This window comes from Hippocampus zosterae, chromosome 6, assembly GCF_025434085.1.
Source record: "Hippocampus zosterae strain Florida chromosome 6, ASM2543408v3, whole genome shotgun sequence".
Lineage (NCBI taxonomy): Eukaryota > Metazoa > Chordata > Actinopteri > Syngnathiformes > Syngnathidae > Hippocampus > Hippocampus zosterae.
Genome location: NC_067456.1, coordinates 14,433,852 through 14,458,108, shown reverse-complemented (window position 1 = coordinate 14,458,108; position 24,257 = coordinate 14,433,852). Strand labels below are relative to the sequence as shown.

Here is a 24,257-nt window from a genome sequence, read left to right as displayed (position 1 = left end):
GCGCCCCGGGACTGTCCAGCAACGACAGCCAAATGGCGCCGACATTCCTCCCCGGCAAAAACAGTGCTGGTATACCCATGCTGCCGAGAAGGCGCAACCACCAAGCACAGAGTTTCAACCTTGATGAATGTAAGGCAATTCAATTCAATTAATTCGCCAATTATATATTACAGTTGCATATTTACCACCATGAGGTCAAGCTGAAGTTCATACTGTCACGTGCGAATGAGACAACAAAAAAAGACAAAAGACAAAACAACAACAACACCCTAACACTTCACAAACAAACAAAAACAAATAGGAGCTTGATCCCAGTCAGTAGATTCTGACACATTTAATGTTCTCTTAAAGATAAAGGGACATTGCGCAGTTTTGAAGCTGTGTGCCATAAAACATAGCAGTTCTGATGGTTGTTTTAAGCCTTCACATCTTCCTGGCAATGACGTTTTTATTCCTGGTGTTAATGTCCATGGAGAGAGGAGCTAGTAGGGAGTCCAAATTATTCATGACTTGATACAATAAACAGGCATTATGGTAAATACTGAGCTCAGGGAACCTTAATGATCCAGGCAGACCAAAATGTGTGCTAAAAAGGCGTATCGTTCTCTGTTGCAGAGCTTGAAATTCTTTTGACAATCTAGGAAAAATGTTGAACCACATTCCATTGCGCCAATACGGTTGGGGTTCAAATATTGTTTTGTATAATATAAGGAACATTGGAGGTGAAGGAACATTTTCCTGTTTAATAAAGAGACTCACATATTTCAAGGGTTTTTTTAACAACAGAATTAATATGATTTCTGCTCAGTCATGTAAAAGAACGTATTCCGAATGTTTCAGAAACCAGAATTTTGATCTTAACCCTGATATTGACGGCCTGTCAACGTAGTCAGTGTCATCAATATATTGATGAAATGTACATATTAAAATGTGTATGTATTGTCATCATATATACACGAAGAAATGTACAATACTTGAAATTGTGACTCGCTAACTTAATAGGTTTATTCATTTTTCCAGTATAAAGCATTGTTTAAATAAGGGGAGTGAGAATACAGTAACAGCCTGTGTAAATATTTGACATTCAGGTTGACTAAAACGCATGTTGAAAAGGCTATAAATACTCAGAAATAGTCCTGCTGTGAAATGCAGAGGCGCTGTCACGTCAGAGGAGGTTAAGGCCATGTTTGAGGAGTCTGTGCCGAGCCTTGCTGGGCAAGGAGAATGCGCTGTCCTGGTGGTTGGGGATGCCCGAGTTCCTCAGCGTGACGCCGTATTGTAGGAAATACGTCTCCTGGGCCGCGCTGCGAACCCCGTACACAGCGGTGGCGGCGTTCCTGCAGTGGCATTGCCCCCGTAATAGACAAATGAGAGACGAGCATCAGTTTGGGAACGCTGCGCTGCGATGAGAGACTTGATGACAGATGCTTAACCTGCCCCCCACCCTCTGTGAAAGGAGCCACGAAAGGCCCCCCAACCCCCGCCACTTCGAACCACTACCGTCACTGGCATACTGACCTGATAATAGCCTCCTGCAGAGTTTCAGTGTTACAGAAATGCGAGTGAAGAAGCGATGCGGCTCTGACAAAAGGACGCTCGGGGGCTCCCCCAGGTCGACCAGACAGGTTGGCTACACAGACACACAGTAACGGTGTCAGCGCCACATTAACCTGGACAAGCTTTCCTGCTGCACAAAGGAATGCTGATCACAATTCCTGAGCGGCACGAGCTCTTTAACGCAAATCGGTAATTACAAAGAATGTGCCAAAGAAAAATGATGAGGCCTCACTTGTTAACGTGCTCTGGGCGCAGTCAAAGTGGGCGAAGATGTAGGGTCCTGCGGTGCCCGGCGCCCCCGGAGAGATGCTTCTCAGATGGGCCTCCAGGCCGTTTAGCGAAGCTAAACAGCTGTGATACTGGATACAAACCATATAGTGAGAGCTGACTGTCTGACAAAGGCGGGCAATTAGCATCACAAAGGCAAGTCAGTGCAACTCATGAATTTTTCAAAACCGCAAGCACCATTTCTTTAATTCAGATTTGCTTCTTTGTCGTCGTCTCTGTCAAAGAGGCCATCATCATTTAATGTGACAGGGTTACAATAGTTTGGGATTTTTCATTATTCTGGAGTTAGTTTTGAGTTCATTTGGGCTTTTGTTGTTGAATTTCGGTTAGTTTTAATTGTTCTTTAGAGCAGGTTTGTTTTTATTTTATTTTTTTTCAAAAATACTCCGTTTAGTTTTTAGTAGTTTTGTTTTTTGTTTAAATACAGTATTTGGAGTATTTGTTGAGTGCAAGATTTTAAAAAAGTCACAATATATTGTGTGATAAAAGCACGGTTAACTCTCAAATGACTGACCTTCCTTCTGTTCGAACGTCAAGTAATACCGAAATAAATACATTTAATAAATTTTAAATGAACTCTGAAAGCTTATGCATGATATTAATTGACCGCTATAATTATAGTTAGATGTAGTTTATTTTTGTCAGACCAAATGTTTCTTTTTTTTTATTGCCATAAAAAAAAACATGTTGTCAATTTTAGTTGTAGTTATTAAATTTATTTTCGTTAACTATAACAACCTTGGACAGGTTCCAACATTAATGGTTGCCCGATGGCCCTGAGCTACTATGGCCACTGTCATGCTATGTATCTTTACAGATGCTGGTCCAACCGGGCGAGTAAAGATTTCATAAATATGATGATGAAATCAACACAATCTTGCTTTTTTTTACAAAAAAGAATTAATACCTTCTTAAACTCCTAAATAAAACCGTATAAAGTGATTACATTTGAAATAATAACAGACTTGTTATATCGTGACTATCTGCGCCAGTATTGTTTCTGATAAGCCCATCCCAAGATATCCCAGTGTGGGACAAATAAAGGATATCTTAATCTTAATCACAACATAGCTGAAGGGCGAGCACTCAAGAAGGCTCAATGTCGGATCCTGCATGATGACGTCTGGGTGGAACGGGTTGCTTCTTACCACTTCCTCCATGGCAGCTTGGTCGCATAAGAAGTGAGGCTCCACCAGCAGGGCCAGCACGAGCCCCTTGACCCTGTGCAGGTACAGCGTCATAGGAACCAGTGGGGTTTCATCCGGGTCGATGGGGGTGGTGTAGGTCCCACTGCCACCTGTATTTGACCCTTCTAAATTGCCATTGTGTGATTTCTCATTACGGTGCTCTTTGTCTCCAGAGTTGAATATTGTCCGACAGTATGCGCCTCCATCCTCTCCACTGAGGTGCGAGGGTGCGTTGTGCTCAGAGTCGCTTCGGTGCCCTCCGCTGCTGTGAAAAGTATCATCGGTGGAACTTTGTTGAACTTTGTCCTCAGCTTCAAGAGAGGCATCTTCTTCATTGGGTGCTGGGCAGACGGGTTCAGTGGCGCTTTGCGACGGAACCCGGCCGAAATCGGAGTTGTCCGATGCAGACGAGCGAGGGCTTAAGGTTCCCTTTTGGGATGAGGGTGGATCTGAAGGCACAGACTCGGAAGAGACCGTGTCCGATGGCGTCCTTGACAGGCTTTGATGTAGGTCAGAGTCTTTCCTAGGAGTAGCCTGGGACCTGGGGAAGAACAAAGAGTATTTTTGGAATATCAAAATTAAAGGGGAAGTCAAAGCATACATTTTCTTTCCAAGAATATGTTCTATGAAGTCACACTAGTCTAAAGACAATTCTCTGATTTAATATTGCGTTTGTGGACTAAGAATTACACTGCAAAATCCACCATTTTTTATTCATTTTGGCGGTGGGAGGCGGGGAATTCTACTGCTTGCTGTCGACTGAAAACGACATCACAGTTGTTCAGGACTCAGGTAACGACCAATCGTGGTTCAGCTTGCAGACTTCACATGACCAAACTCAGAAAACAGCCATCTGCACAAACCGACAACTTGTTTGTCATTGGCCATGTGATTTTTTTTTTTGGAAAGGACACACGCTTAAAATCGAGACTTCATCTGGCACGCACAATTTTGTTTGTGACATGCTCCAAGATTCAAGATTTATTTGGACTATTCGTAAAGCTTCAGGACGCAGAGCAGAGAAACATGAGGCCAGAATTTAAATCCAATGTCTAGGACAGTCTCCCTCTGTTCCTGTCGAGTCAAGCCGGGCTGTTGATGTACAAGTTGAGATACTGCAGTACATAAAGTTACTGTAACATACTGTACAGTATACAAATCTCACCACAATAACCAGAGTTGGGTTTGGAAGAAGAGGAAATGACGGTCCTTTTGAAACCGTGTCCAATTGACATATTTAATAGATGTCAGACTCGAACCAGGTCAGGGACTCATTTTGATTTGGTCGGGGGGACATGGATTTTGAAGGCATTGGATCTTTAACACACCCAACAGAATACGATAATTGATCAGAGAAATCCAGAAATCTGGCCTAGTTTTCTTCTTTTCAACATGAGCGATGGTGAAATGACACCCTATTATCGGCATGTGTGTATCCCAAGGAAGAGAATCAGTAACTCATGTGCGATTTAAAACACGCTTTGATCCTGAACTGAGTACCAGATTAGAAGTGTTAGAAGTGTTAAAATGGCGAATCAAATACAACTGAAATGTGTTTTGTATTACGGTACCATGATTCTCTGTCAACAGGAGCAGACTGCAGGTAGTGAAGTTCAAACATGGTGAGGAACACAGAAGTAGAGCTGACGGCATCGCCAAATAAACTTGATGGGTTCGGGCCTGTGGGCGTTTGCGCCTAAACAAAAATGGAAAACAGAGGCATGCCTCGTTTTTGTTGGGAAATATGACTCGACATAAACAGTCATCGCCAAGGTAACACATACATGTACACGCACTAACTGGCAGGACAAAAATGAGCAGCCATTGGTCAAGGGTGAGGTGGAGCCTATCCCGAATGACTTGAGATGAGAGGCTGTTGACACTGAATTGGTCAACAGTCAGTCACACACCATTCACATTTTTTAATCAGGCCAGTGGCAAATTTCTAGACTTGGATGATTAAAACTTGCATGTTTTCAGAATCTGTGTGGAAGCCAGAGGACCTGAAGAAAGCCACACAATCATAGGGAGAGCATGCAAATTCCACACAATTGAACCTGGGCATCCAAGTGAACCATTATTCCACCGTCAAAGCCAGCTACCAGGGGAATGTCAGTAAATAAAGGAACGATTCATTCACCTTGAAGGTTTCACTCTCATGAGCCATAATTTTCATGGTAACATCTGGGGACATCTGCGTGCTCACGACTCTGTGGAGGAGAGGTGGAAGAATCGCTTCGTGACGATAATCAAAACGGACAGCTTATCGCAGCGCTTACAAAAATTTGGGGATATTGAGCTTTCAGGTGAAATTTCACCACGAACCGCAAAACGCACGCTAACCGGTGCAGGTGAATTTATTAATTTCAATACTTTTTACGCAATATGCTGTGACCTAACAAGGAGCAAAAAAATTCACACAGAGTAGTTGCCAGTGACTGAAAGAGGATCAGAAAGTGGACGTCCTTGGAAATAAGGAAAAAACTCGGTTGATTCATTGATCAAACATTTTGTGAATTTTGGTGGTCAGCTCCTTGGCAGTTCGAGAGCAGCAATTCGGGCAAAAAGTACCGAAACACCAAACAGCTGGACGTGGACATTCAAAACTTTAGGGATGATAAAATCAAGTTCGGCTTTCAAGGATAAAGTGCATTTTGGGTTCATGTGGAAATTGTACTGGAAAACCCAACATCCCTTCCTTTTTGTGAGGAGCCTACCTTCCTCTGAAAAGAATACAGCCCGCCAACACTAGGGGGCACCGCTGGCAGGCCTGCAGAATGAGGGCGGCTTTAAGCAGCAGAAGCGGGTCAACCTGAGGAGCAAAATACTGCTCATCACCGTAAACAAGTACAAAGACGCAAGTGGAAACAATCAGACAGTTTTTACAAAAGCTTGTGGCCTTGTGCAACCCATGAGAGCAAATTTGGATGGCACACTTCAGCCTGTATCATAATTAATAAATGCAGAAGCATGTCTTGGTATTGCTCAATAACACCAAACATTGCGAGAGTCATATCCTGTTTCTAGTCATGCATGAGCAGCACCGATACAATTGGAGTGCATCAACACTTGCATTCAAATCATACAGCATTCAAATTGTTCTTTTTTTTAATGTTTTTGGACTTCTTTTACCCTTCACTCTAAAAAATACACATTTTCGGTTCATTGAAGACTGTAAATTGTAGGTGTAAATGTCAGGGAAAAAAGTGGACTATTTTTGGTTTCAGTTCACCCACAACCCTCAAAAAGACAAGCGGAATAGACAATGTATGATTGATGGATGAAGCTTGACGTACATTTGTCGAGTCAATAGTGGTCAAGGAGCTGAAGACGTGATGAAGCTCAGAAGGTCCAGCTAGCAGGTATGACAGGTACTGTGACCAACGAGCAGCCAAGGTTTCCTGACTATGAAGCTAAGGGGGAAAAACACAAATGATCACTTTGGACAGTCAGGACCAGCAAAGCTTTCTCTGCTGAACTAAAACACTATCAGAAATTGGATCTGACATTTATAACCATAATTGTGCTAGCAGTGCGATGATTTTGTGTTCATTTCTATCTTTTCTCGAGACCGAACTGCTTCCCTGTATGTGTATATTGGCTTTTTATTTCTTTTTGTCAAAAGAGATCTCAAACTCATGAGAATATGATTCTAATCTGCCTGGGGCCTTCAGAATCATCTTGCAGCAATATTATCAAATTTGCCTCATGGTACCAGGCAGTTTGTCTACAATAGCGTTCGCATTATTATGTCCTCTGATTGGTTGGTCAGCGCAAGCCAAATTCAACTTAACACGTCTCTAGTTATGTGTATACATCAATGCATTTAATATTTCTCATCTGTGGCAAGTATGACATATTTTATTGAAATGATAAATACTGATTGTAAACTGCACAGGATGATGTACGTAGTAAAGTCTGCATAAGTGCCTACTGAAGGCCCCTGTCAACAAATGGGCTGCCTACAACTGCTTTTATTACAAGATTGTCATCCACTAATCATAAATAATTTTTGTGTCATCCCAAAAAGTCCCCCTTAGTGTCTTGCGTAAATGTTATTGTACATTAGGTTCACAATCTAAAAGGGTTATTAAAATTTTACCTGGTAGCTCTGGCGAACAGATCCATTGTAGAAACAAAAGAGGTTTATTATCTTATTCAATAGCTCACAGACACTGACAGTTGGAGTTTCCATGGAGGAGCCCAGAGCCTAAAGGAGGAAAAACAGGAGAAAGGTCATCTATCAGAGACTAATAACTCGGTCTCAAGACATCACACACACACACACACACACACACACACACACATACACACACACCCAAAAGAATTCCTCTTTCATGTGGATTGCAAATTTGTGGCGACGCAGCGTCAGAAGGCGCACAGGGGAGGAAGAAAGCTCCGAAATGCAACGGCCCACTCCAGCAAGTTGGCCACAAAGTAGCTCCTGCTTTTCTATGGGGGTCTGCAGCAAAGACAGACTGTATATGTCATCATCATTGTTCTTTTAAAAATCAAGAAATTCAACTGCCTTAGGCAACAGTTTTTCAGCAGTCAAACCTCTTCTGGATAGAAATAACAGATCCCCTTGCTAGTCGGATCTCCCTCTCCCTTCACCTTGGAGCCATCATACAGGAAAAATAAATTACACCTGCAGAAAAACAAGTGTAAAAATGTGTCATGAAAAAAAATATTTTTTTTTCTAACAATGACTTTCGATAATGTGGTGATAACATCTGTACTGTTAAACTTAATTGTTAATGATTAGAGAAATTTACAGAATTTGCCGAAGGATCCTCACTCTTTGTTCTTATTAGATACAGATAGATAGATAGATAGATAGATAGATAGATAGATAGATAGATAGATAGATAGATAGATAGATAGATAGATAGATAGATAGATAGATAGATAGATAAATAGATAGATAGATAGATAGATAGATAGAATAACAGTCACAGCAGCAAAAATAAACACTCATTAGGAATGTAGAACAATGAACAAACAACAAGCAGCAATGATGAAAGAGTACATTTAATCTATTCAAAACAAGAAAAAATAGATGTCAATATTGTCCAAATATGATTCTGTAATATTTGTACAATTCCTGAAAAATGTATTATTGACAGTGATATACAGTACAGTATAACATTGAGTAATTATGTAGTACGCACAGATAAAAACCAAACTTTACGTCCCCAGCTTCAAATGTTCATGTCAAGTGTATTAGACGAATTCAAGATCAATTTAACGAGTGGAAGAAAACTGAGACGCAACAGGCACATAGGAGGATCTTAAATACACAGTACTGTAGAACAAACGTGGGCAACAGCGATGTAATGACGTAAAAGGGAAAGGTAGATCAGGGTCTTACCCTCTCGATTCCGGCGGAAGAATTTCCGCCATGGTCCAAATGGATGTATTACGCTGCCATCAGTTCTTTCAGGTCTCCGCCAACAAAACACAAAACGGCCATGTAGTGCCAGCCCGCGTTAGATGCTGCAAAGCAAAGTTTAGTGCCGTAGAAATCCTAAGACAAATTCGTGATGAGGATGGAAAACATTTAAATAATTACAGCAAAGTTTCAGGGTTTGTTGTGGTTAGTCCGCGCTAAAATAAAAAATAAATAAACAAAAGCTTGATAAGAGGAACAAAACTAGAGGAATGCAAGTCAGTCACACGCAAAGAGTCATGTGAAAGTATGGCGATTGGTGAGGGACAAACTTGTATTACAGGACCACAGTGTACTGCTGGCTGAAATATTCGATTGAAAAACAAAACAAAGGGGCAGTACAATCCAGAGAATAGTATCGTATCAAATGTCAAAAGTTGGGAAAAAAAGAACACTTGCACATGCTGTTGGGGTGCACTCAAAGGAAAAAATTGCTTCTCATTTACTTTTATGGATTCAGATTTACCTTTACGTTCGGTGAACAGGATGTTTGTTGTGACAATATTTTGCAACAATATAACTACACGGCGTCATGTCTGGAACAACGGTTGCTTTTTTGTGGCAGTGCCATGGCGCATTGACAGAAAACTATCCAATATCACTGAATTGGTCTGAAAATGTTTTATTTACAGCTGAATCTTTGTTCATGCATCCACCCCAGACAGGCCAAACAATTAAATGCGTTTCCACGAAGAAGGTACAATTGACCTTGGGTCAGCAAATTTTTTGAAACTGTGAGCGACTTCTTGGGGAAGTGCAACTAAACAATGTCTGCCATCTAGTGGTGAATGGACCTATTAGAAGGTACAAATACAGAAGAGCTAACGAAAAGGTTTTTTTTCCTTTTTGGGAAAAATCGAGGGGATCGCTTGTGTGGGCATGGCCCGCACTGCTAGTTGCCATCTCTGACCTATACCAAAATTTGGGGAAATTTGTTCTGTTTGTGCTTTATAAACCTTTTGTTTGTACTGATTTTCAGTGTTTCAACATTTTTTTTCAACTACCGTAGTTTTCCTAGTCCCCCCCAGTCTACTCCAAATGCACTGAAATGATACCATTTTGTTCATGCTGATTTATGCTGTTAAAAAAAGCTTATGTTTGTGGTACGTACCTGTATATGTTTAAACAGTATATACTGTATATACACACACACACAAATATTCCTCTAACTCTTTTTTCAAAACTGATTTGTCTAGACAAATTAAAACTTTTACAAACGACACAGAAAAGAAATACACAAAATACAGTTAAGTAAGTTACTTTATTTCAGTTATTTAAGGTAACGTATTACTCAATATTACAGAGCAAAGAACTGCCGGCTCAGGTCCCTCGTGTTCAGAGGTAAACACAAAAGTGAAGTAAACTGCAGATGAGTGTGTGTGTGTGTGTGTGTGTGGTCCAGGAAAGAAAACCCGACTGATGGAGAACTGGTCCCTACACCAGTTATGCGGTCTGGAAAGAGGGTCTACTCTTCGTGACCCTCATAGCCGTCAGGAAGGGCATTCACATGGGGATTGTGGAACAGTGATTTGTTGCCATCTCCCCAAGGGAACCGCTGTTTGCAAATAAAATATATCAGTCAGAGACATGAAATGCAAGTCAAGTAAAACCAAATGACATTGAGCTATTTAAGTCCAACCTTGCTCCGAATGCGGAGGTGCGAATAAGGGATGAACTCTGGCTGTTCATGGCTGTGTTGTTGCTCCTTCAGGTACATGTTTAACATGCACACAGCAACGCCAGGCAGGGCAACCACAAAGGTGAGTATCTTCCATGTCCTAGCTGGAGTGATGGAAAATCAAGAGGGGACAAGAGGGGAAATTTCCATGAATACAACGTACGCAGAAATTGTTACATTTTCACTGCTCTCCAGGAGCCATACCTTTCTAAATATTTGGCAGGAGAAAACGATACTTAGATTACTGGATTGACTTGTCAGACTATGGTTTCATGTAAATAAATTAATATTTCAATTTGAAGTCACATAACTACTAATGTAATTTATATCTTTGATCTTTTGAATGTGAAAAAGTTAATACTATAGTACTGCGCTGTTTTTAGACACAAACGGTATTGAAACTGCTACTGCACATAGTACCGTCTACACTTTACTTACAGATAACGTACTGCTCGTGATTTCATCGAGTGAACGCAACACATGTTTTCGTCTTCACCAAACTTTCCTGAATGTTGTCGCGTCAAGGATACCAGGCTAATGCAAGTGCTAACAGGGCTGATGCCTAAGCAACAAGGTCACCGTGAAATCGTAGCCCTTTCTCGTTAAAAAACAATAAACGGCGTCAAAACAAAGCATAGTATTTAATCATTCGTAAAACTCACCTGATTGCTCACCATGACCGGCAGCGGCAGCAGAAAGCTGGCGACGTGTCTGAGTCAAGGAAGACCTCAGCAAGGTTTGAGTTAGTCGGCCCACGACCGCCATCTTCGCTTCAAATGAATCGAGACACAACGGAAAGACGTTTGGATGAAGAGTCACGTGACAGGAAATCTATTTTTTTACTACTCTTACATTATAATTACAACACAAATGTTTTTTGTTTAATATAATCATTAATGTATTATGTTTATTATTTTTGTAGTATGTCATTATGTTTATTTTTCACAACTGTATTTTGATTGAAGTTGATCGCTATGTAAACGTGGGTGACAAATTGCAACCCAACTATAATTGTGAATGACTTTTTGTTGTTGTTGTTGTTGAATTGAGATTTTTAACCCCGTTTAAACATAGAGACAAATTTATGACAGGATTTTTAAAATCAAAATTAAGAATTTTAAAACGCGATTCTGTGATATTTATAAACCAGCAACCGCCATACTCCAATGAAAGGTGGAACTGGAGGCTGTGTATCAATAATGTGCCAATTTGATGAATGTCGTTTTTAAACAATCAGACAAATAATAACACTGAAAAGTTAAATCATACAATTAAATGTACAGATATTTAAAAATGAATTAATAACAGCGTTAAGAAAGTTTTCATGACTTATTACGAGCCCCCTACCATACAAGCAGATCAATACTGGCTGACTTTACTTAAAAGGGGAGGATTTTCTGTGTCCTCGTGGTCAGAGTCCAACCTGGCAATGCTGTACAATAGTACATTTTCTATTTGTCTAAGATTCACGAAAAAATATATTTTTGTTGGGTAAGTACATCTGCGCGTTGGGAATTTGTTTGCATAAAGAATAGAAACGCTTTTTTGTGAATTATCTTCGTAGTTATTAGGTCTATTTAAAGATACTCAGTGAATGTGGATACAATTTAATTAGTTTTTTAATGTAGTTTAGAATTAATTGGTAAATGTTTCCATGACATGTTGCTAAATTAATAGTGCTTTTGCTCTCATTAACATGTTCAATATTAGCATACTGTATTGTGATACTGCGATTAAGAATGTGTCAGTGAAAATGAACATGAACATGTTTTTCAAGTGATGGAAGCTCGGTACAACCAGTTTGAGTCAACCTCTGAGAGATTTGACCTTGCAGATCAGAATGTGACTTTGGACAAAGGTAGAATATATTCCAAGGTTTATGATTAAATAATTCCAGAGGTTTCTATGTTCTATAAATGTCATCTGTCATTTATAGGTATCAGGAGGATATTGCTATATGCCCTCTATGGCATCCTTGTTGCCCTGCTTTTAATTCAACTGATGGTAACTGGGATCAAATGTATGTCTTATAAAGTCATTGCTGTTCAGTAATATTCTAGCAAAGCCTTACAGTAATAAATATGTGTGTTACTATGGTTTCCTCTGCTTGAAGTCTCACAGATAAATATGGAAATCACTGACATCAAACTTCACTTGGAAAGACTCAGCCACCATGCCTCAGGTAAGGAAGTAAAGACTGACTTCTAATGTTGTAGCATTATTTTAAATTATTATATATTATACTAATTATTTGTTTTACTTCCCAATTGAAGGTGATGGGACAACTATACAAGATGTTCATTTAGAAAAACGTGTCCCAGTTAGAGGTAAACTTTGAGGTTTCTCAATAACATCTATTCATCCCTTTTCTGTATCGCTTATCCTGTTCAGGGTACCAGGGAGTTGAAGCCTATGCAAGTTAAATTCGGTCAAAAGGCTGACTTAGTTGTATTTATCCCAATAGTCTATTTTCAGCTTTGCAGTATTTCTCTTGGCTGCACTGCATGGATGGCCATCATGTGCCGAACCGCAATAGTTGATGGGGGTTGTATGGGGTGGTGGCGCCACCGCCGTTGGTTTATAAATACTCTGCATCAACCCAGGAGCATGTAAGGAGGGTTGGGCGGCGTTCCAAACCAGCTGCTACTTGCTGTCTAGCACCACCGCCACCTGGAGCAAAGCTGAGCAGCAGTGCCTTTCACATGCAGCACATCTGGTGGTTGTGAATGGTGTGGATGAATTGGTGAGCTTCATGTCCAGCTCTTTCATTGAGCATCTCCACAGCATAAACGGAATTAACAAATTATCATGTTATCGTTTACTGTAGGACTATCTTTCAGAAATTTCTGAAATCACGTATAAATACTGGATTGGGCTGGTGGAACGAGCTCACGAGGGAGAGTGGAGTTGGGTGGATGGAACTGACTACGATAAAACCCCAAAGTAAATGTCAGTTGTGAGGGCCTTTGAAAGCACAATCACACGATTCATGATTTTGCTTTCTGTGTGTGTTCTGAGGTTCTGGGACGTGGATCAGCCTGACAACTGGGCCTTCAGAAAAAACGGTGAGGACTGCGGGCAATTCCATGCTACCGATGTCCGCGTACGCCGGCGGTGGAATGACGCCGACTGCAACATATCATATAACTACATATGTGAAATGCGCATATGAGTCTTACATATCACATGACAGAGAGTATTTTTTGTTTGTTTTCAAACATTTTCATCAATAAAGCATATTGCATGTCCAACGTCTCTGTTGAATATAATGAGATGACATGGGTGTCTTTTTATTACAAAAAAATATTTTTATACAGTGCTTTCACAACAGCTGCAGCTGTAACAAAGTGGTTGTGAAAGATTCAACCTTACAAAAGACATTTTATAAGCAGAAATTTCCTCATAAAATCACCCAAATACACTGTGCTGCGAGTCGTAGCGGAACCAAACCTCCAACCATCCACTTTCGACACCATTTGTCCTCATGAGGGTCACAGGTGAGCTGGAGCTTACCTGAGCTGATTTTGCCAGTGGACATAGTGAGCATTCACACCTACTGTATGGACAATTTAGGGCCTTTTATGAACCTAACAAATTTGTTTCTGGAATGCGTGGGAAGAAGTACCTGGAGAACACCAAGGCTTACGTGGGACAACATGCAAACGCCCCATTGGGTGGACTAAGCCAAGCTTCAAACCCAGGACCTTGCGACTGAGAGGCAGATGTGTCAACCGCTAAACTCCCGTGCTGCCTGGAACAAAATTGATCATATAAATAATTTCACTGTACATCGTGTGACTTGGTGGGACTGCAGTCGCTAAGGGCTTCCCGATCCCTTTGAGCATCTATCCATCTGGTCCTGTTTGCTATTAACTCTTAAGGGACTTATTGGGTCTTATTGGGACACGTTAATTAAACCACCAAGGGAAAAAAAGCACATCTGCCTCACAGTGCCGAGATCATCAGGCTCCAGCCTTTGTGTGTTTTCACCAGGTACTGCAGTGTTTTCCCATCGTCCCAAAAGATGCACGGTAGTTTAATTGATCACTCTAAATTGTCCTCCGGTATGCGTGGTTGTTGTTGTTGTTGGGTTTTTTGGCTACGTGTGCCCTGCGATCGGTTGGCAAGCGGTTCAGGTTGTACCCCGTCTACTGCCTCTAGACAGCTGGGATAAGATCGAGCACACCCGCAACCCTGGAGATGATAAGCGGCTCGGATAATGGATGGAATGGAGTTCCCGTTTGGAGTTTGGTAGAAGCTTTTGAAAAGTGACATGGACACATTCAGTCGCTTCAAATGTTAACATATTGTACTAAATTTCCTTTCCTGCTAAGTTAAGTTGAGCATTATCAGAGCTGTTTGGTGGATTGATTTGGGAATTCTAGCAAGTGTTTGCTGTTTACACAGCTGTGTCAAGCAAGACCAAAATGCAAAAGTGCAGTCGAATGGCAAGAAGAGAGAGAGAGAAACAATATGTCCAAAGAGTATTGAATTCAGGCATTGGAAAAGTCGTAGTTCTAAGATCCTGATGGCCTTTTGGGTCTACGTCTTGAAACATTATGAGCAAGGGACATAACGGAAATGCTTAGAACAGAAATTAATCTTTCAGTGTTTGGTAATGACAAATAGTATAATTCATGAGTGACTACATCACATCAAATGAAACCGTGTCTTCATTCAGGCTTACTACAACAATAATTCAAAGGCAAAATGTTTGAGTGTTGAGCAATATTCATTCCTTCATTCATCTTCCGAGCCGCTTGATCGTCACTACGGTCGCGGGGGGTGCTGGAGCCTATCCAAATTCCAAGTCAAAAAAAAAAATCCACTCCTCCCCATGTACTCCTTATCTCGAGCTCACCTCCTGGTCTATAAGTACAAGCCGTGACAATGTTGCCTGTTTCTCTGCAGGCAACCATGAACCTGACAGCTCGTCTACTGCTGCTTGCCACAGGTGAGACTTCTGAAAACGCAAAGCCACTTTCAAAGAACATGGCTCACTTTTAACTTGATTCTTTTGCGCCGTTGACCAGCATGTGTGGTCAGCGGGGCTCGACTGCCCAAGGCCTTATGGCAGTTTGGGGATATGATCGAGTGTGCTCAGCCAGGAGTTAACCCTCTGAAGTACAGCAATTATGGCTGTTGGTGTGGCTTTGGGGGAACAGGAAGCCCACGGGATGACTTGGACATGTGAGGAGACGCCAAAAGCTGCATTCAAGTTGTAACTTGGAATTTGAATTGTACTCTGTTGAAAAAAATGCAAACCCGTTCGTTTCAGGTGTTGTTACGTCCACGACAAATGCTATGAGAGAAGCAGAAAGATTCCTGGATGTACGGCCATTATTGATCTTCCATATGTTCTGGTTTATGATTTCACCTGCTCAGATAACCAAGTCACCTGCTCAGGTGAGTCTGTGACCCAAATCCAGATTGTTATTATATTCAATAAGCTAAGAAAATGTGTGTACGACTGTCCACGACGCAATGTAACTATAGATGCAGTTTACTTGCACTGTGATATTCATGACGTCATCTTTCTCATGTGTCTCCGTAGAAATGAATGACAAGTGCCAGGCGGCCGTGTGCGAGTGCGATCGAATAGCAGCTCATTGCTTCGAGCGGGCCGACTTCAACCCTGAAAACAAGAACCTGGATCCAAAAGTCCACTGTGTAAACTGAGCAACACAATCAATAAAGGAATACGTTTTCACCCCACTGCTCTTACCAAAATGCACATTTATTTATCATTTGGACACAAGTTTAAAAAAAAAAAACAAAGTAAAAAAAACCCCTAACAATTGTTACAAATGAATCAGGATAGATTGGATCGAAACGTAATTATTGGTCCCCATATGTCTGTGTTTGCAATTGTATTTCTTTGGTTTGAAACTCGAGGCAACTCGGATTAAATATGGTTCACAGAGACGAAAGGTATAAAGAAATCCACAAGAATTTTCACACACCAAAATAAAACGACATGGTAATTGAATGTCTGACCAGCAAAGTTGTCAAATCCAGGTCGGGAAAGTGAAAGAACGAGGAAGCTGTGGCTAAAGTCAAACAGTGGCACGGTTTTCACTTCGACACCTCTGCTAACCAGGCGGCATAATCTGTTGGTCATGCTTCAACTAAATTGCAATCAGATGCAATTGGAATAAAACATTCAGGAAGATACACAGCAAGTCGTAATGAACACACAAAAAAACGTGTTGTGATATGTTGTCTCTGTTTTTGTGTTCTGCAAGGTTTACGATGAAACCAACCTTTTAATAACAGGATCATGATGAAGAAAGTTCAGAACACTTTGGGGCCATCTCTTGTGTCTTATACACCTTTGGCATTGGCTGAGATGCCGCCAAACTGATTTGCATTTATAATTATTAATAAATGAAGGCGGGCCATATGCAAATTAGAGTGAGAACCTTCATTCATTCATTCATTCATTCATTCATTCATTCATTCATTCATCTTCCTAACCGCTTGATCCTCACTAGGGTCGCGGGGGGTGCTGGAGCCTATCCCAGCTGTCTCCGGGCAGTAGGCGGGGGACACCCTGAATCGGTTGCCAGCCAATCGCAGGGCACACAGAGACGAACAACCATTCGCACTCACACTCACACCTAGGGACAATTTAGAGTGTTCAATCAGCCTGCCATGCATATTTTTGGAATGTGGGAGGAAACCGGAGCACCCGGAGAAAACCCACGCAGGCCCGGGGAGAACATGCAAACTCCACACAGGGAGGCCGGAGCGGGAATCGAACCCGGTACCTCTGCACTGTGAAGCCGACGTGCTAACCACTGGACTACCGGGCCGCCCTGAGAACCTTCAATTTGAATGAATTTGGATGAATCAACACAGGCACGGTGGTGCAAACAAAATGGGCCGGTACACACAAATCATAAATCTGACAATGATTTTATGTATACTTAACTTGTTGGTAGAGTAAGAACATTTCTACGCATTTATTAATGAATGAGGCCTACTGTGATTTAAAAAAACAACAACAACGAAATAAAACATACAATTATGAATTTAAAACAGCATTATAAAGGGGCCACACCATCACCATGACAATCCACTCAAATAAATTATATGGGCTTGTACAGAAGAGTAGTCACATACTTCTTTCTGTATCTGTGAGTTGCGCTCAGAACCATGACGCCATCCTGGGACAAAACAAGACATATCGTATTTTTGTTATTGGCTACTCATCCGGCAATGCCAGCCATTCAGCCCTAACATCTTTATACACGGATTTCTCTTGTAGTGAATCTCATTAGATTGTGCAGTCCCTAATTTTGTGATGCTGCACATTCTTGCTCTTTGTAATGTGTGCTAATGCAAACAACAATGACGAAGCGGACATGACGTTCGGGTTACCTTGATGGAGAGGGCGTATAGGTGATTGAGCATCACGTGGTTGGGCTCAGGAAGCAGCGTTGGGTCACACTGGGGAAGGCCAAAAGACGATTGACTTGAGCTCAGATTAAATACAAAGGTTTGACATGATAAATGGCGAAGAGGGCGACATACCGAGATCCCTGTGTCTTTGTTGAGCAGCACTTGGAGCAAGTGTGGAGGTAAGATAGGAGGATGTTTGAGCTTGTCTTCTGATTTCACAACGTAGGCGTCCTGCTGGTAGGGACCGGGAGGGGAACTGGACAAGTCTGATGAAAAATAATTAGCACATTAAGAGTTTCTCAAAACAAAATGCAAAAGTGAGTCGTACCAGAGATGTCTGCAGAATCTTGAGAGTCAATTCGCAGGGCGTCAAAGACCTCAAAGTCGGTTGTCTTCACCTGGATTATGTTATTAACGGTTCCGGTTTTTGTAGTGATCACAGCCTGTGAGAGCACCAAGAAGTTACATACTGAAATGCATTGAAAATGTGAGTTTTCATGTAAAACGATAGTACCTTGTTTTCTTTTAAGGAATGGAAGAAATAACAACAAGCACAACAGGGTTCCCACAAGATTGTTCACGTTAAATTTAACACAGCATAAATAAACAACTAACTAAATAAATAAGAGATCTGTGAATTTGTGTTAATGTTTTTCTCCAATGTGGAAATGTGGAATGTGTGGAGGATGCAAAAATGCAGCGTATTGAATAGGCTACTCGCGCAACACCACCACAGCGCAGCAGACACAACAGGCAGATTGCAAAACACCAGCGATTTGGGGGAGGTGGGGGGGTTATGTGCTTGGATGAGTTGGCATTGGACTCAAACGTCTTAATGCTCATTGTACCTAGCTGAAATCTTTTCTTTACATATGATACAAAAAGCCTCAAATTCCCAACTATCCATCGGTTTGGGTCAAAGGTGAAAGGATTCTTTACTCAATCAAGCTTTGTAGAATGTGTTGAAATTTCCTCATTTCTCCAATGTGAAATGTGTGGCTAGATCAGGGGTTAAAGCAACAATCAATCAATCAATCAATCAATCAATCAATCAATCAATAAATAAAATAAAATAAAATTTAAAAAAAAAAGGAGAAGAAGAGTTTGACAGAAAAACAAAATGCCTGTGATCAACTAACCAAACATTTTCAATGCAATGGGGTGCACACTGACTCTTTTTAAATGCCGTAATCACACATGACAAGTATAGATCTTGTCCAAATTGGGAGAGGTTTTCAAACACAAATATAAAGGTAGAAATGTGTAATGGACACATTAAGTAAATAGTGAGCATCTATCAGAATGAGGTCCTCACAGATTTTTTGGGGGTCAAACTTTGTGCATTCTGGTGCATGGGTACAAGTCCCTCTCCCGGAGAGAAATGGAAAAAGATACAACACGTGTACTGGATATGGATAGTTTTAACAGTGCATTCTTATCAATAGCGTATGCTTGGATTAGTTCCACAAACTGGTGTGACATGGTTGGGGAAAGGTCAGGCTCTTGCACACTTGGACTTTCAGATCGCACAAGTGGTCAGTCAGTGATGTAAGTGCGTTTGTTGTTGCTGCCGGAGGGCCCGGGTAGAATACTCAAGAGAACCAACTGCAGCTATGTGTGTGGCTTCTGACTGGTGGCGGAACAGGATGTTTTCAGCATGACAGTTTTTATTTTTTAAATGACAGAATTCCGTCATGCTAACGGAGGTCTTTAAGCTCTGCTTGGGTAAAAAAAAAACTAACTGACTAAATAAGTAAAATCTACATCTGTGTGGTGGTGTTGTCGCGCATGCTCTTCAGTAAAGTGTTGTTCTGTTTTGACCACAGATTGTGACCCTTGCTTATTTTAGTCCTTCTTATTTGGGCTGTTATTTAATCAAAACAACAAATGACACTTTTGTGGACAAGTTGTACTCAAAGAAGTTACATACAGCATAAAATTGAAGACCCAGATATAAAGCCTTTTTTTCAAAACGTTTTAAGGTATTATTTCCAAATTCCTAAATTCATTAGTATTGAGACTTTTTAATACTCTGTGGGAAACTTCAACAACATAATAAAACAAACAAGACACAGTAAGACCTCACTGATACTGTCCAAACAAAATCAGAGCAATTTCCTCACCCCTGTTGGATCCAACGTCCACTGTCCGTCTACACAAAACTTGTACTGGTGTTCTCCCTCAGGCAGGTCCATGATTGCCACAAAGTTGTTCTTACTGAGTGAGAGGTAATTTTCAACAGAGTCATTCCATTTTTCTCACGAACAAGCTGCAAGGTTCACATACAACCTTTTATTGAGAGGGATCTTGGTGGACCAGTTGTTAAAGGAGCCAGACACAAAGACCTCTTTGGCGCTTCCGGTCCAGCGGAACACTGTTGGCCTGGCAAGTGTTGGACATTTACTGTCACTTTCCAGGTCCTGCTGCCAGGCCAGAAACTCCTGTTCCTCCTGTGGCACCTGGAAACAAGGTTGCTTCCATTTTAATGAGGACATGAATGAGGGGGTCTCTCAAGTTCACCAACGCAAAGCTATCTGACTTAATAAAGCGGTAGTAGCTAGTTTGGGCTTTGAGGACTTGGATTTTGGTCAAATGGATGTGGGGTGGTAGCTTCAAGACCTCTTACAGGTGAAACACTCACTGGAGAGATGTCAGTTTGAGTCCTGAGCCCTGCCATTGTATATTTGAGCCAGGCATTGAAATCTGATTAATTAAATTTCAAGGCTTGAAGTAAGGAGTTTCACATCGCAGTTGGTGAGGACAAATTTTGCTTACTCCGCTTCACCAAAACACACTGAATAGCAAAATTGAGAATCAACTGCTGGACGCACTCACGTCATCTACCGCCGGTAGTCAGAGGTTGAAGCAAGCACAGTGCTACTTATGCCACATCAGCTAGCTAGCAACAAGGTTTAGCTAGCTACTAGTGCAGCAAAATACTTTGCGGAGTTGTTGTTTCCATTGCTTCCGTGCCGCCGAATAAGCTACATTTCTGACAAGTGTTGTTCTCACGAAGGGATGACGAGGAAAGACGGCGAAGCTACGCTAATTGCTCGGCCCAAAAATATTGAAATGTAATTGTGAGACACTGGAATTTCATATGCTTTTAACCAAAGGGTGGCTTGAACAGTGCTATAGCATAGCATAGCATATCCAACTATGTGCAGCAAAAGAGCAGGAAAATTAATCAGTGTTTCAGGTCTGGAGCAGAAATCTACTCGCTAAACAGAAGTGGAAGCTGGAAATTATTCAACTTCCATTACGCCGTACGTCAGCCAAGAGGAGTGGCATATAAGCTTAACATTATTAAGAAACACTAAGTTTAAACTGAAATGTATATTTGTGTTTGAAATTGCCCCACAAGAAAATAGTTTGTTACTCTAAACAATGTGAGTTTAAGAAATACAATCAGTTCATTGCTTAATAAAGTAAACTAACTGTTAATTCATTTTGTTTTCTCCGGGTGCTCCGGTTTCCTCCCACATTCCAAAAACATGCGTGGCAGGCTGATTGAACACTCTAAATTGTCTCTAGGTGTGAGTGTGAGTGCGAATGGTTGTTCGTTTCTGTGTGCCCTGCGATTGGCTGGCAACCGATTCAGGGTGTCCCCCGCCTACTGCCCGAAGACAGCTGGGATAGGCTCCAGCACCCCCCGCGACCCTAGTGAGGATCAAGCGGCTCGGAAGATGAATGAATGAATGAATGAATGTTTTCGTATTGTTATGTTTTCAATGTTTAACGTTTGCTTCAAATCCCTCGAATTAATCTGCAAAAAAATTGCTCCTCAAAATTAGAAAGCTACTCCTCAAATGAAGTCACTGATTAGTAAAACTGCCCCGAAATATTTCAGACCATGGAATTGAAAGAATTGTTGCACTGACACGGTCTAAAAACAAAGAAATATTTCAGGCCATGGAATTGAAGAATTGTTGCACTGACACGGTCTAAAAACACATTGGTTTTGATATCAATTCATTCAGTGAAAGTGTTGCCAAAATTATCTAAACGATATGGTCATTGGCATTATTTGTATTGTTCTGGTACAGACATGTTACCTTTGCATCCTCTCTCTGGAAAATATCTGCATCCTCTGTGCTGTCAATCAGGATGTTGGGGCGGGCCTCTTTCCCTCGTTCACTCTGACCCCCGCTGGCTCTGTCACTACTGCTGTTCCCCATTCTGACAGCATCGAACACTGGAAGACACACAAATACATGCACCCATTCATGATACGCACTCACTGTCCACTTTGTTAGGTACACTTGCAAAATCCACTAAAATCTAATTCAAGAGCTTTATCGAAAAATCCACCGAATGAAAACTTAACAGCTATTTTGTTCAGTGTTGTGTTGTGAGATTATTTTGTGTCGTGTAAAATGATGTGCCTTGTCATCAACATTGGGAAATAACTGGCATCATTGTACGGCACATGTTCCAAGACTGGCCACTAGGGGCGTTTTAGGGACAACTACTATTACTACGATAGTGAACTTTGTGTGGTATCCTACTTAATATCGTATGTTACTCACCTATATTCTTAGATTGCGCCTGGGTGCCTATAGTCTTGGGCCAAAGGAGATCGTGCGGTCCTCTACGGGAGTGGACGAAGACGTCGGGTCTGTTTTCGCCGTTGTTTCCGTCTTAGACCAGCAGTTTTCTCGTTGGGAGCACTAAGCGGACGTGCGCCGTCTGGACCTAAAGTCACCTTAAAAAGTAACTCGACCCTCTTTTTTACAGCATTTCCTCCACTTTAATTGTAGATTTAAACGCTCCGTGATCGCAAGCAGCGGGTGCGGGATCGCTCCCTGTAGATTTACAGTTGTGTTTGCGTGTATCCAGACGAAAACACGCCTCTTCCGCCTCGTTCGTACAGAAACGCTACAGACTAAACAGGAAGGACGGGAATAAAATCAAAGCGCGTCATAGTGACGAAAAATTCGCCCCCCCTCTCCCCCAGGCTTGTTCGATAATGCCACATGATATATCACGATCGAGCGACGTATGGCTATAGTGTTGTTCCTACCCGGACAGTTAACATAAGTTTTCCCATTTCGCAATACATTACCATTTAAGTCAATGTGCTTTTAATAATTTGAAGTTACAAGGGTTATACTTCTCCAAATATGTTTTACTACACAAGTTCATTTTTGTGTCAAGCTATTTAAGAAAGTGGACATTGTTTGACTCGTTCATTATGCAATAATTAAAAAATGATACTTCGTCGGTTTGACGACTTTGCATTTTTCCTTTTCCTTCCTGCACATGGGAATAAAATAAATCCGTTCTTTCGTTTCTTGTTTAGAGGAATGGTTACAGAGTGGCAAGCACACCTCACGGTTTGGTGTTGTTCTTTTTTAATTTATAAACGCAATTCAAACTTATTGTGTAGGCTCCTCTCCCTTTATCTGGTCGCTTTGTGTTCCCACGATGATCAAGTCTCTTGCCACTGACGCCAGACGCGCATAATTTTTCCCCTTTTCCCCTATCAAATAACTATGTCACCTTTTGTCATCTCATTGAAAAATAAACTTTCCACCGAAATCATAATACCACGTTCCTTTTGGAGTTGGATGTGTCAAGGTAACGCGCCTCGTCACGCAGAGAATTAAGCATTTAAGGCAAGAAGAAGGAATCGGATGGTTTAAACTTTAAGTCTTGGTACAAATTCCTAATTCGAACACTAGAGGGAAGCAGAGTAACCATAAAAACCATAAGAGCCAGCCCCGCAGATCCTGAACCATGAGTTTAAATAAAATTAATAGAACAAGTATCGGTTAAGAATACATACCAGAGTCAATGCTCCGCAAAAAAGCCTTATGGGATAATTATGCATTCAGCAAATAATGAATATTTAGCAAAGCTTTAAGAACACTTAAGGGATTATGACATTCCTTTTCTTTTCTTGACTTTTCAGTCATTACTAAAATGACATTATTTAGAGGACCAAACATATAAATCAAATGCTAAGCAATGCTTATGAAACCGCTTTGAGAGAAAAACTTTACCTTGTGACTATTGCTTTATCTCCAATTAATATCACATGGTGCGCAACAAATGTTAAAGGTTTAAGAACCTAGTGCTTACAGGAGAAAAAGCCTGATACATATACCACCAGCCTGATACAGAACAGGATCTGATTTAAACAAGGAAGGTGTTGAACCTCAGCAGTAGTGTGGCTCAGTAATTAGCATGGTTTGGATTTAGCTCCATGCCTTCCAGCATGGAATTTGCATTTGGTTACACTAGTTTTATTCTGAGGACTCTCACTTCATCTATCAGGGTTGGTATGGATGAGGACCCAAATACAAGGAGGAAAGGCAAGTGCACTCCCCAAAAATAGTTAGGAAAAATCAAAAAAGAAAACAAGTCACTGTGGGGGGAAAAATCCCAAAATGACATTCAAAGAGGGTGGCATGGTGGTCCACTAGTTAGCACACCAGCATCACCTGCAGAGGTCCCATGGTTTGATTCTGGCTCTGGCCTTCCTGTGTGGAGTTTGCATGTTCTTTCCGTGCCTGCATGGGTTTTCTCCGGGTACTCTAGTTTCCTCCCACATTCCCAAAACATGCATGGCAGGTTAATGGAATACTAAATTGTTTGTGTGAGTGTAAGCACAAATGGTTATTCATCTAACTGTGCCCTATGATTGGCTGGCAACCGGTTGAGGGTGTACTCCACCTACTGCCCGAAGGCA

General features: G+C 41.3%; 5 protein-coding genes across 7 annotated transcripts; 2 read left to right on the top strand and 3 right to left on the bottom strand.

Annotated features, from left to right (window-relative positions):
• Positions 1 to 980: 980 nt before the first annotated feature.
• Positions 981 to 8,763, bottom strand: hps4 (HPS4 biogenesis of lysosomal organelles complex 3 subunit 2). Of its 3 annotated transcripts, none has more exons than XM_052067560.1 (12): positions 8,404 to 8,763; positions 7,590 to 7,680; positions 7,351 to 7,494; positions 7,135 to 7,242; positions 6,329 to 6,445; positions 5,750 to 5,844; positions 5,173 to 5,242; positions 4,604 to 4,728; positions 2,994 to 3,573; positions 1,790 to 1,916; positions 1,519 to 1,630; positions 981 to 1,337 (listed from the first exon to the last, which is right to left on the bottom strand). In XM_052067560.1, the coding sequence occupies exons 1-12, from the start codon at positions 8,433 to 8,435 to the stop codon at positions 1,166 to 1,168; spliced, it is 1,773 nt and encodes a 590-aa protein (XP_051923520.1). In that variant the 5' UTR covers positions 8,436 to 8,763; the 3' UTR covers positions 981 to 1,165. The 3 variants fall into 3 exon arrangements, with proteins under 3 accessions (XP_051923520.1, XP_051923521.1, XP_051923523.1); XM_052067561.1 differs by lacking the exon at positions 8,404 to 8,763 and adding an exon at positions 8,204 to 8,314; XM_052067563.1 differs by lacking the exons at positions 7,351 to 7,494; positions 7,590 to 7,680 and having other exon boundaries at positions 8,404 to 8,762.
• A 960-nt stretch (positions 8,764 to 9,723) lies between these two features.
• On the bottom strand, positions 9,724 to 10,987 carry LOC127601912 (cytochrome c oxidase subunit 6A, mitochondrial). The gene is made up of 3 exons (XM_052067598.1): positions 10,822 to 10,987; positions 10,121 to 10,263; positions 9,724 to 10,036 (listed from the first exon to the last, which is right to left on the bottom strand). Exons 1-3 carry the CDS (start codon positions 10,922 to 10,924, stop codon positions 9,947 to 9,949), a joined length of 336 nt encoding a protein of 111 aa, XP_051923558.1. The 5' UTR covers positions 10,925 to 10,987; the 3' UTR covers positions 9,724 to 9,946.
• Positions 10,988 to 11,294: 307 nt separating this feature from the next.
• Positions 11,295 to 13,331, top strand: LOC127601909 (C-type lectin domain family 4 member E-like). Its single transcript, XM_052067594.1, has 8 exons — positions 11,295 to 11,650; positions 11,937 to 12,017; positions 12,096 to 12,179; positions 12,273 to 12,341; positions 12,433 to 12,486; positions 12,763 to 12,902; positions 12,987 to 13,102; positions 13,178 to 13,331. The coding sequence occupies exons 2-8, from the start codon at positions 11,939 to 11,941 to the stop codon at positions 13,329 to 13,331; spliced, it is 696 nt and encodes a 231-aa protein (XP_051923554.1). The 5' UTR covers positions 11,295 to 11,650; positions 11,937 to 11,938.
• Positions 13,332 to 14,998: 1,667 nt separating this feature from the next.
• On the top strand, positions 14,999 to 15,874 carry pla2g1b (phospholipase A2, group IB (pancreas)). The gene is made up of 4 exons (XM_052067597.1): positions 14,999 to 15,113; positions 15,193 to 15,349; positions 15,438 to 15,565; positions 15,714 to 15,874. The coding sequence occupies exons 1-4, from the start codon at positions 15,050 to 15,052 to the stop codon at positions 15,836 to 15,838; spliced, it is 474 nt and encodes a 157-aa protein (XP_051923557.1). The 5' UTR covers positions 14,999 to 15,049; the 3' UTR covers positions 15,839 to 15,874.
• Position 15,875: 1 nt separating this feature from the next.
• Positions 15,876 to 22,561, bottom strand: prkab1b (protein kinase, AMP-activated, beta 1 non-catalytic subunit, b). The gene is made up of 9 exons (XM_052067589.1): positions 22,093 to 22,561; positions 21,619 to 21,758; positions 19,853 to 20,022; positions 19,687 to 19,780; positions 17,892 to 18,006; positions 17,696 to 17,829; positions 17,543 to 17,611; positions 16,986 to 17,328; positions 15,876 to 16,581 (listed from the first exon to the last, which is right to left on the bottom strand). Exons 2-8 carry the CDS (start codon positions 21,739 to 21,741, stop codon positions 17,251 to 17,253), a joined length of 783 nt encoding a protein of 260 aa, XP_051923549.1. The 5' UTR covers positions 21,742 to 21,758; positions 22,093 to 22,561; the 3' UTR covers positions 15,876 to 16,581; positions 16,986 to 17,250.
• Positions 22,562 to 24,257: the final 1,696 nt, after the last annotated feature.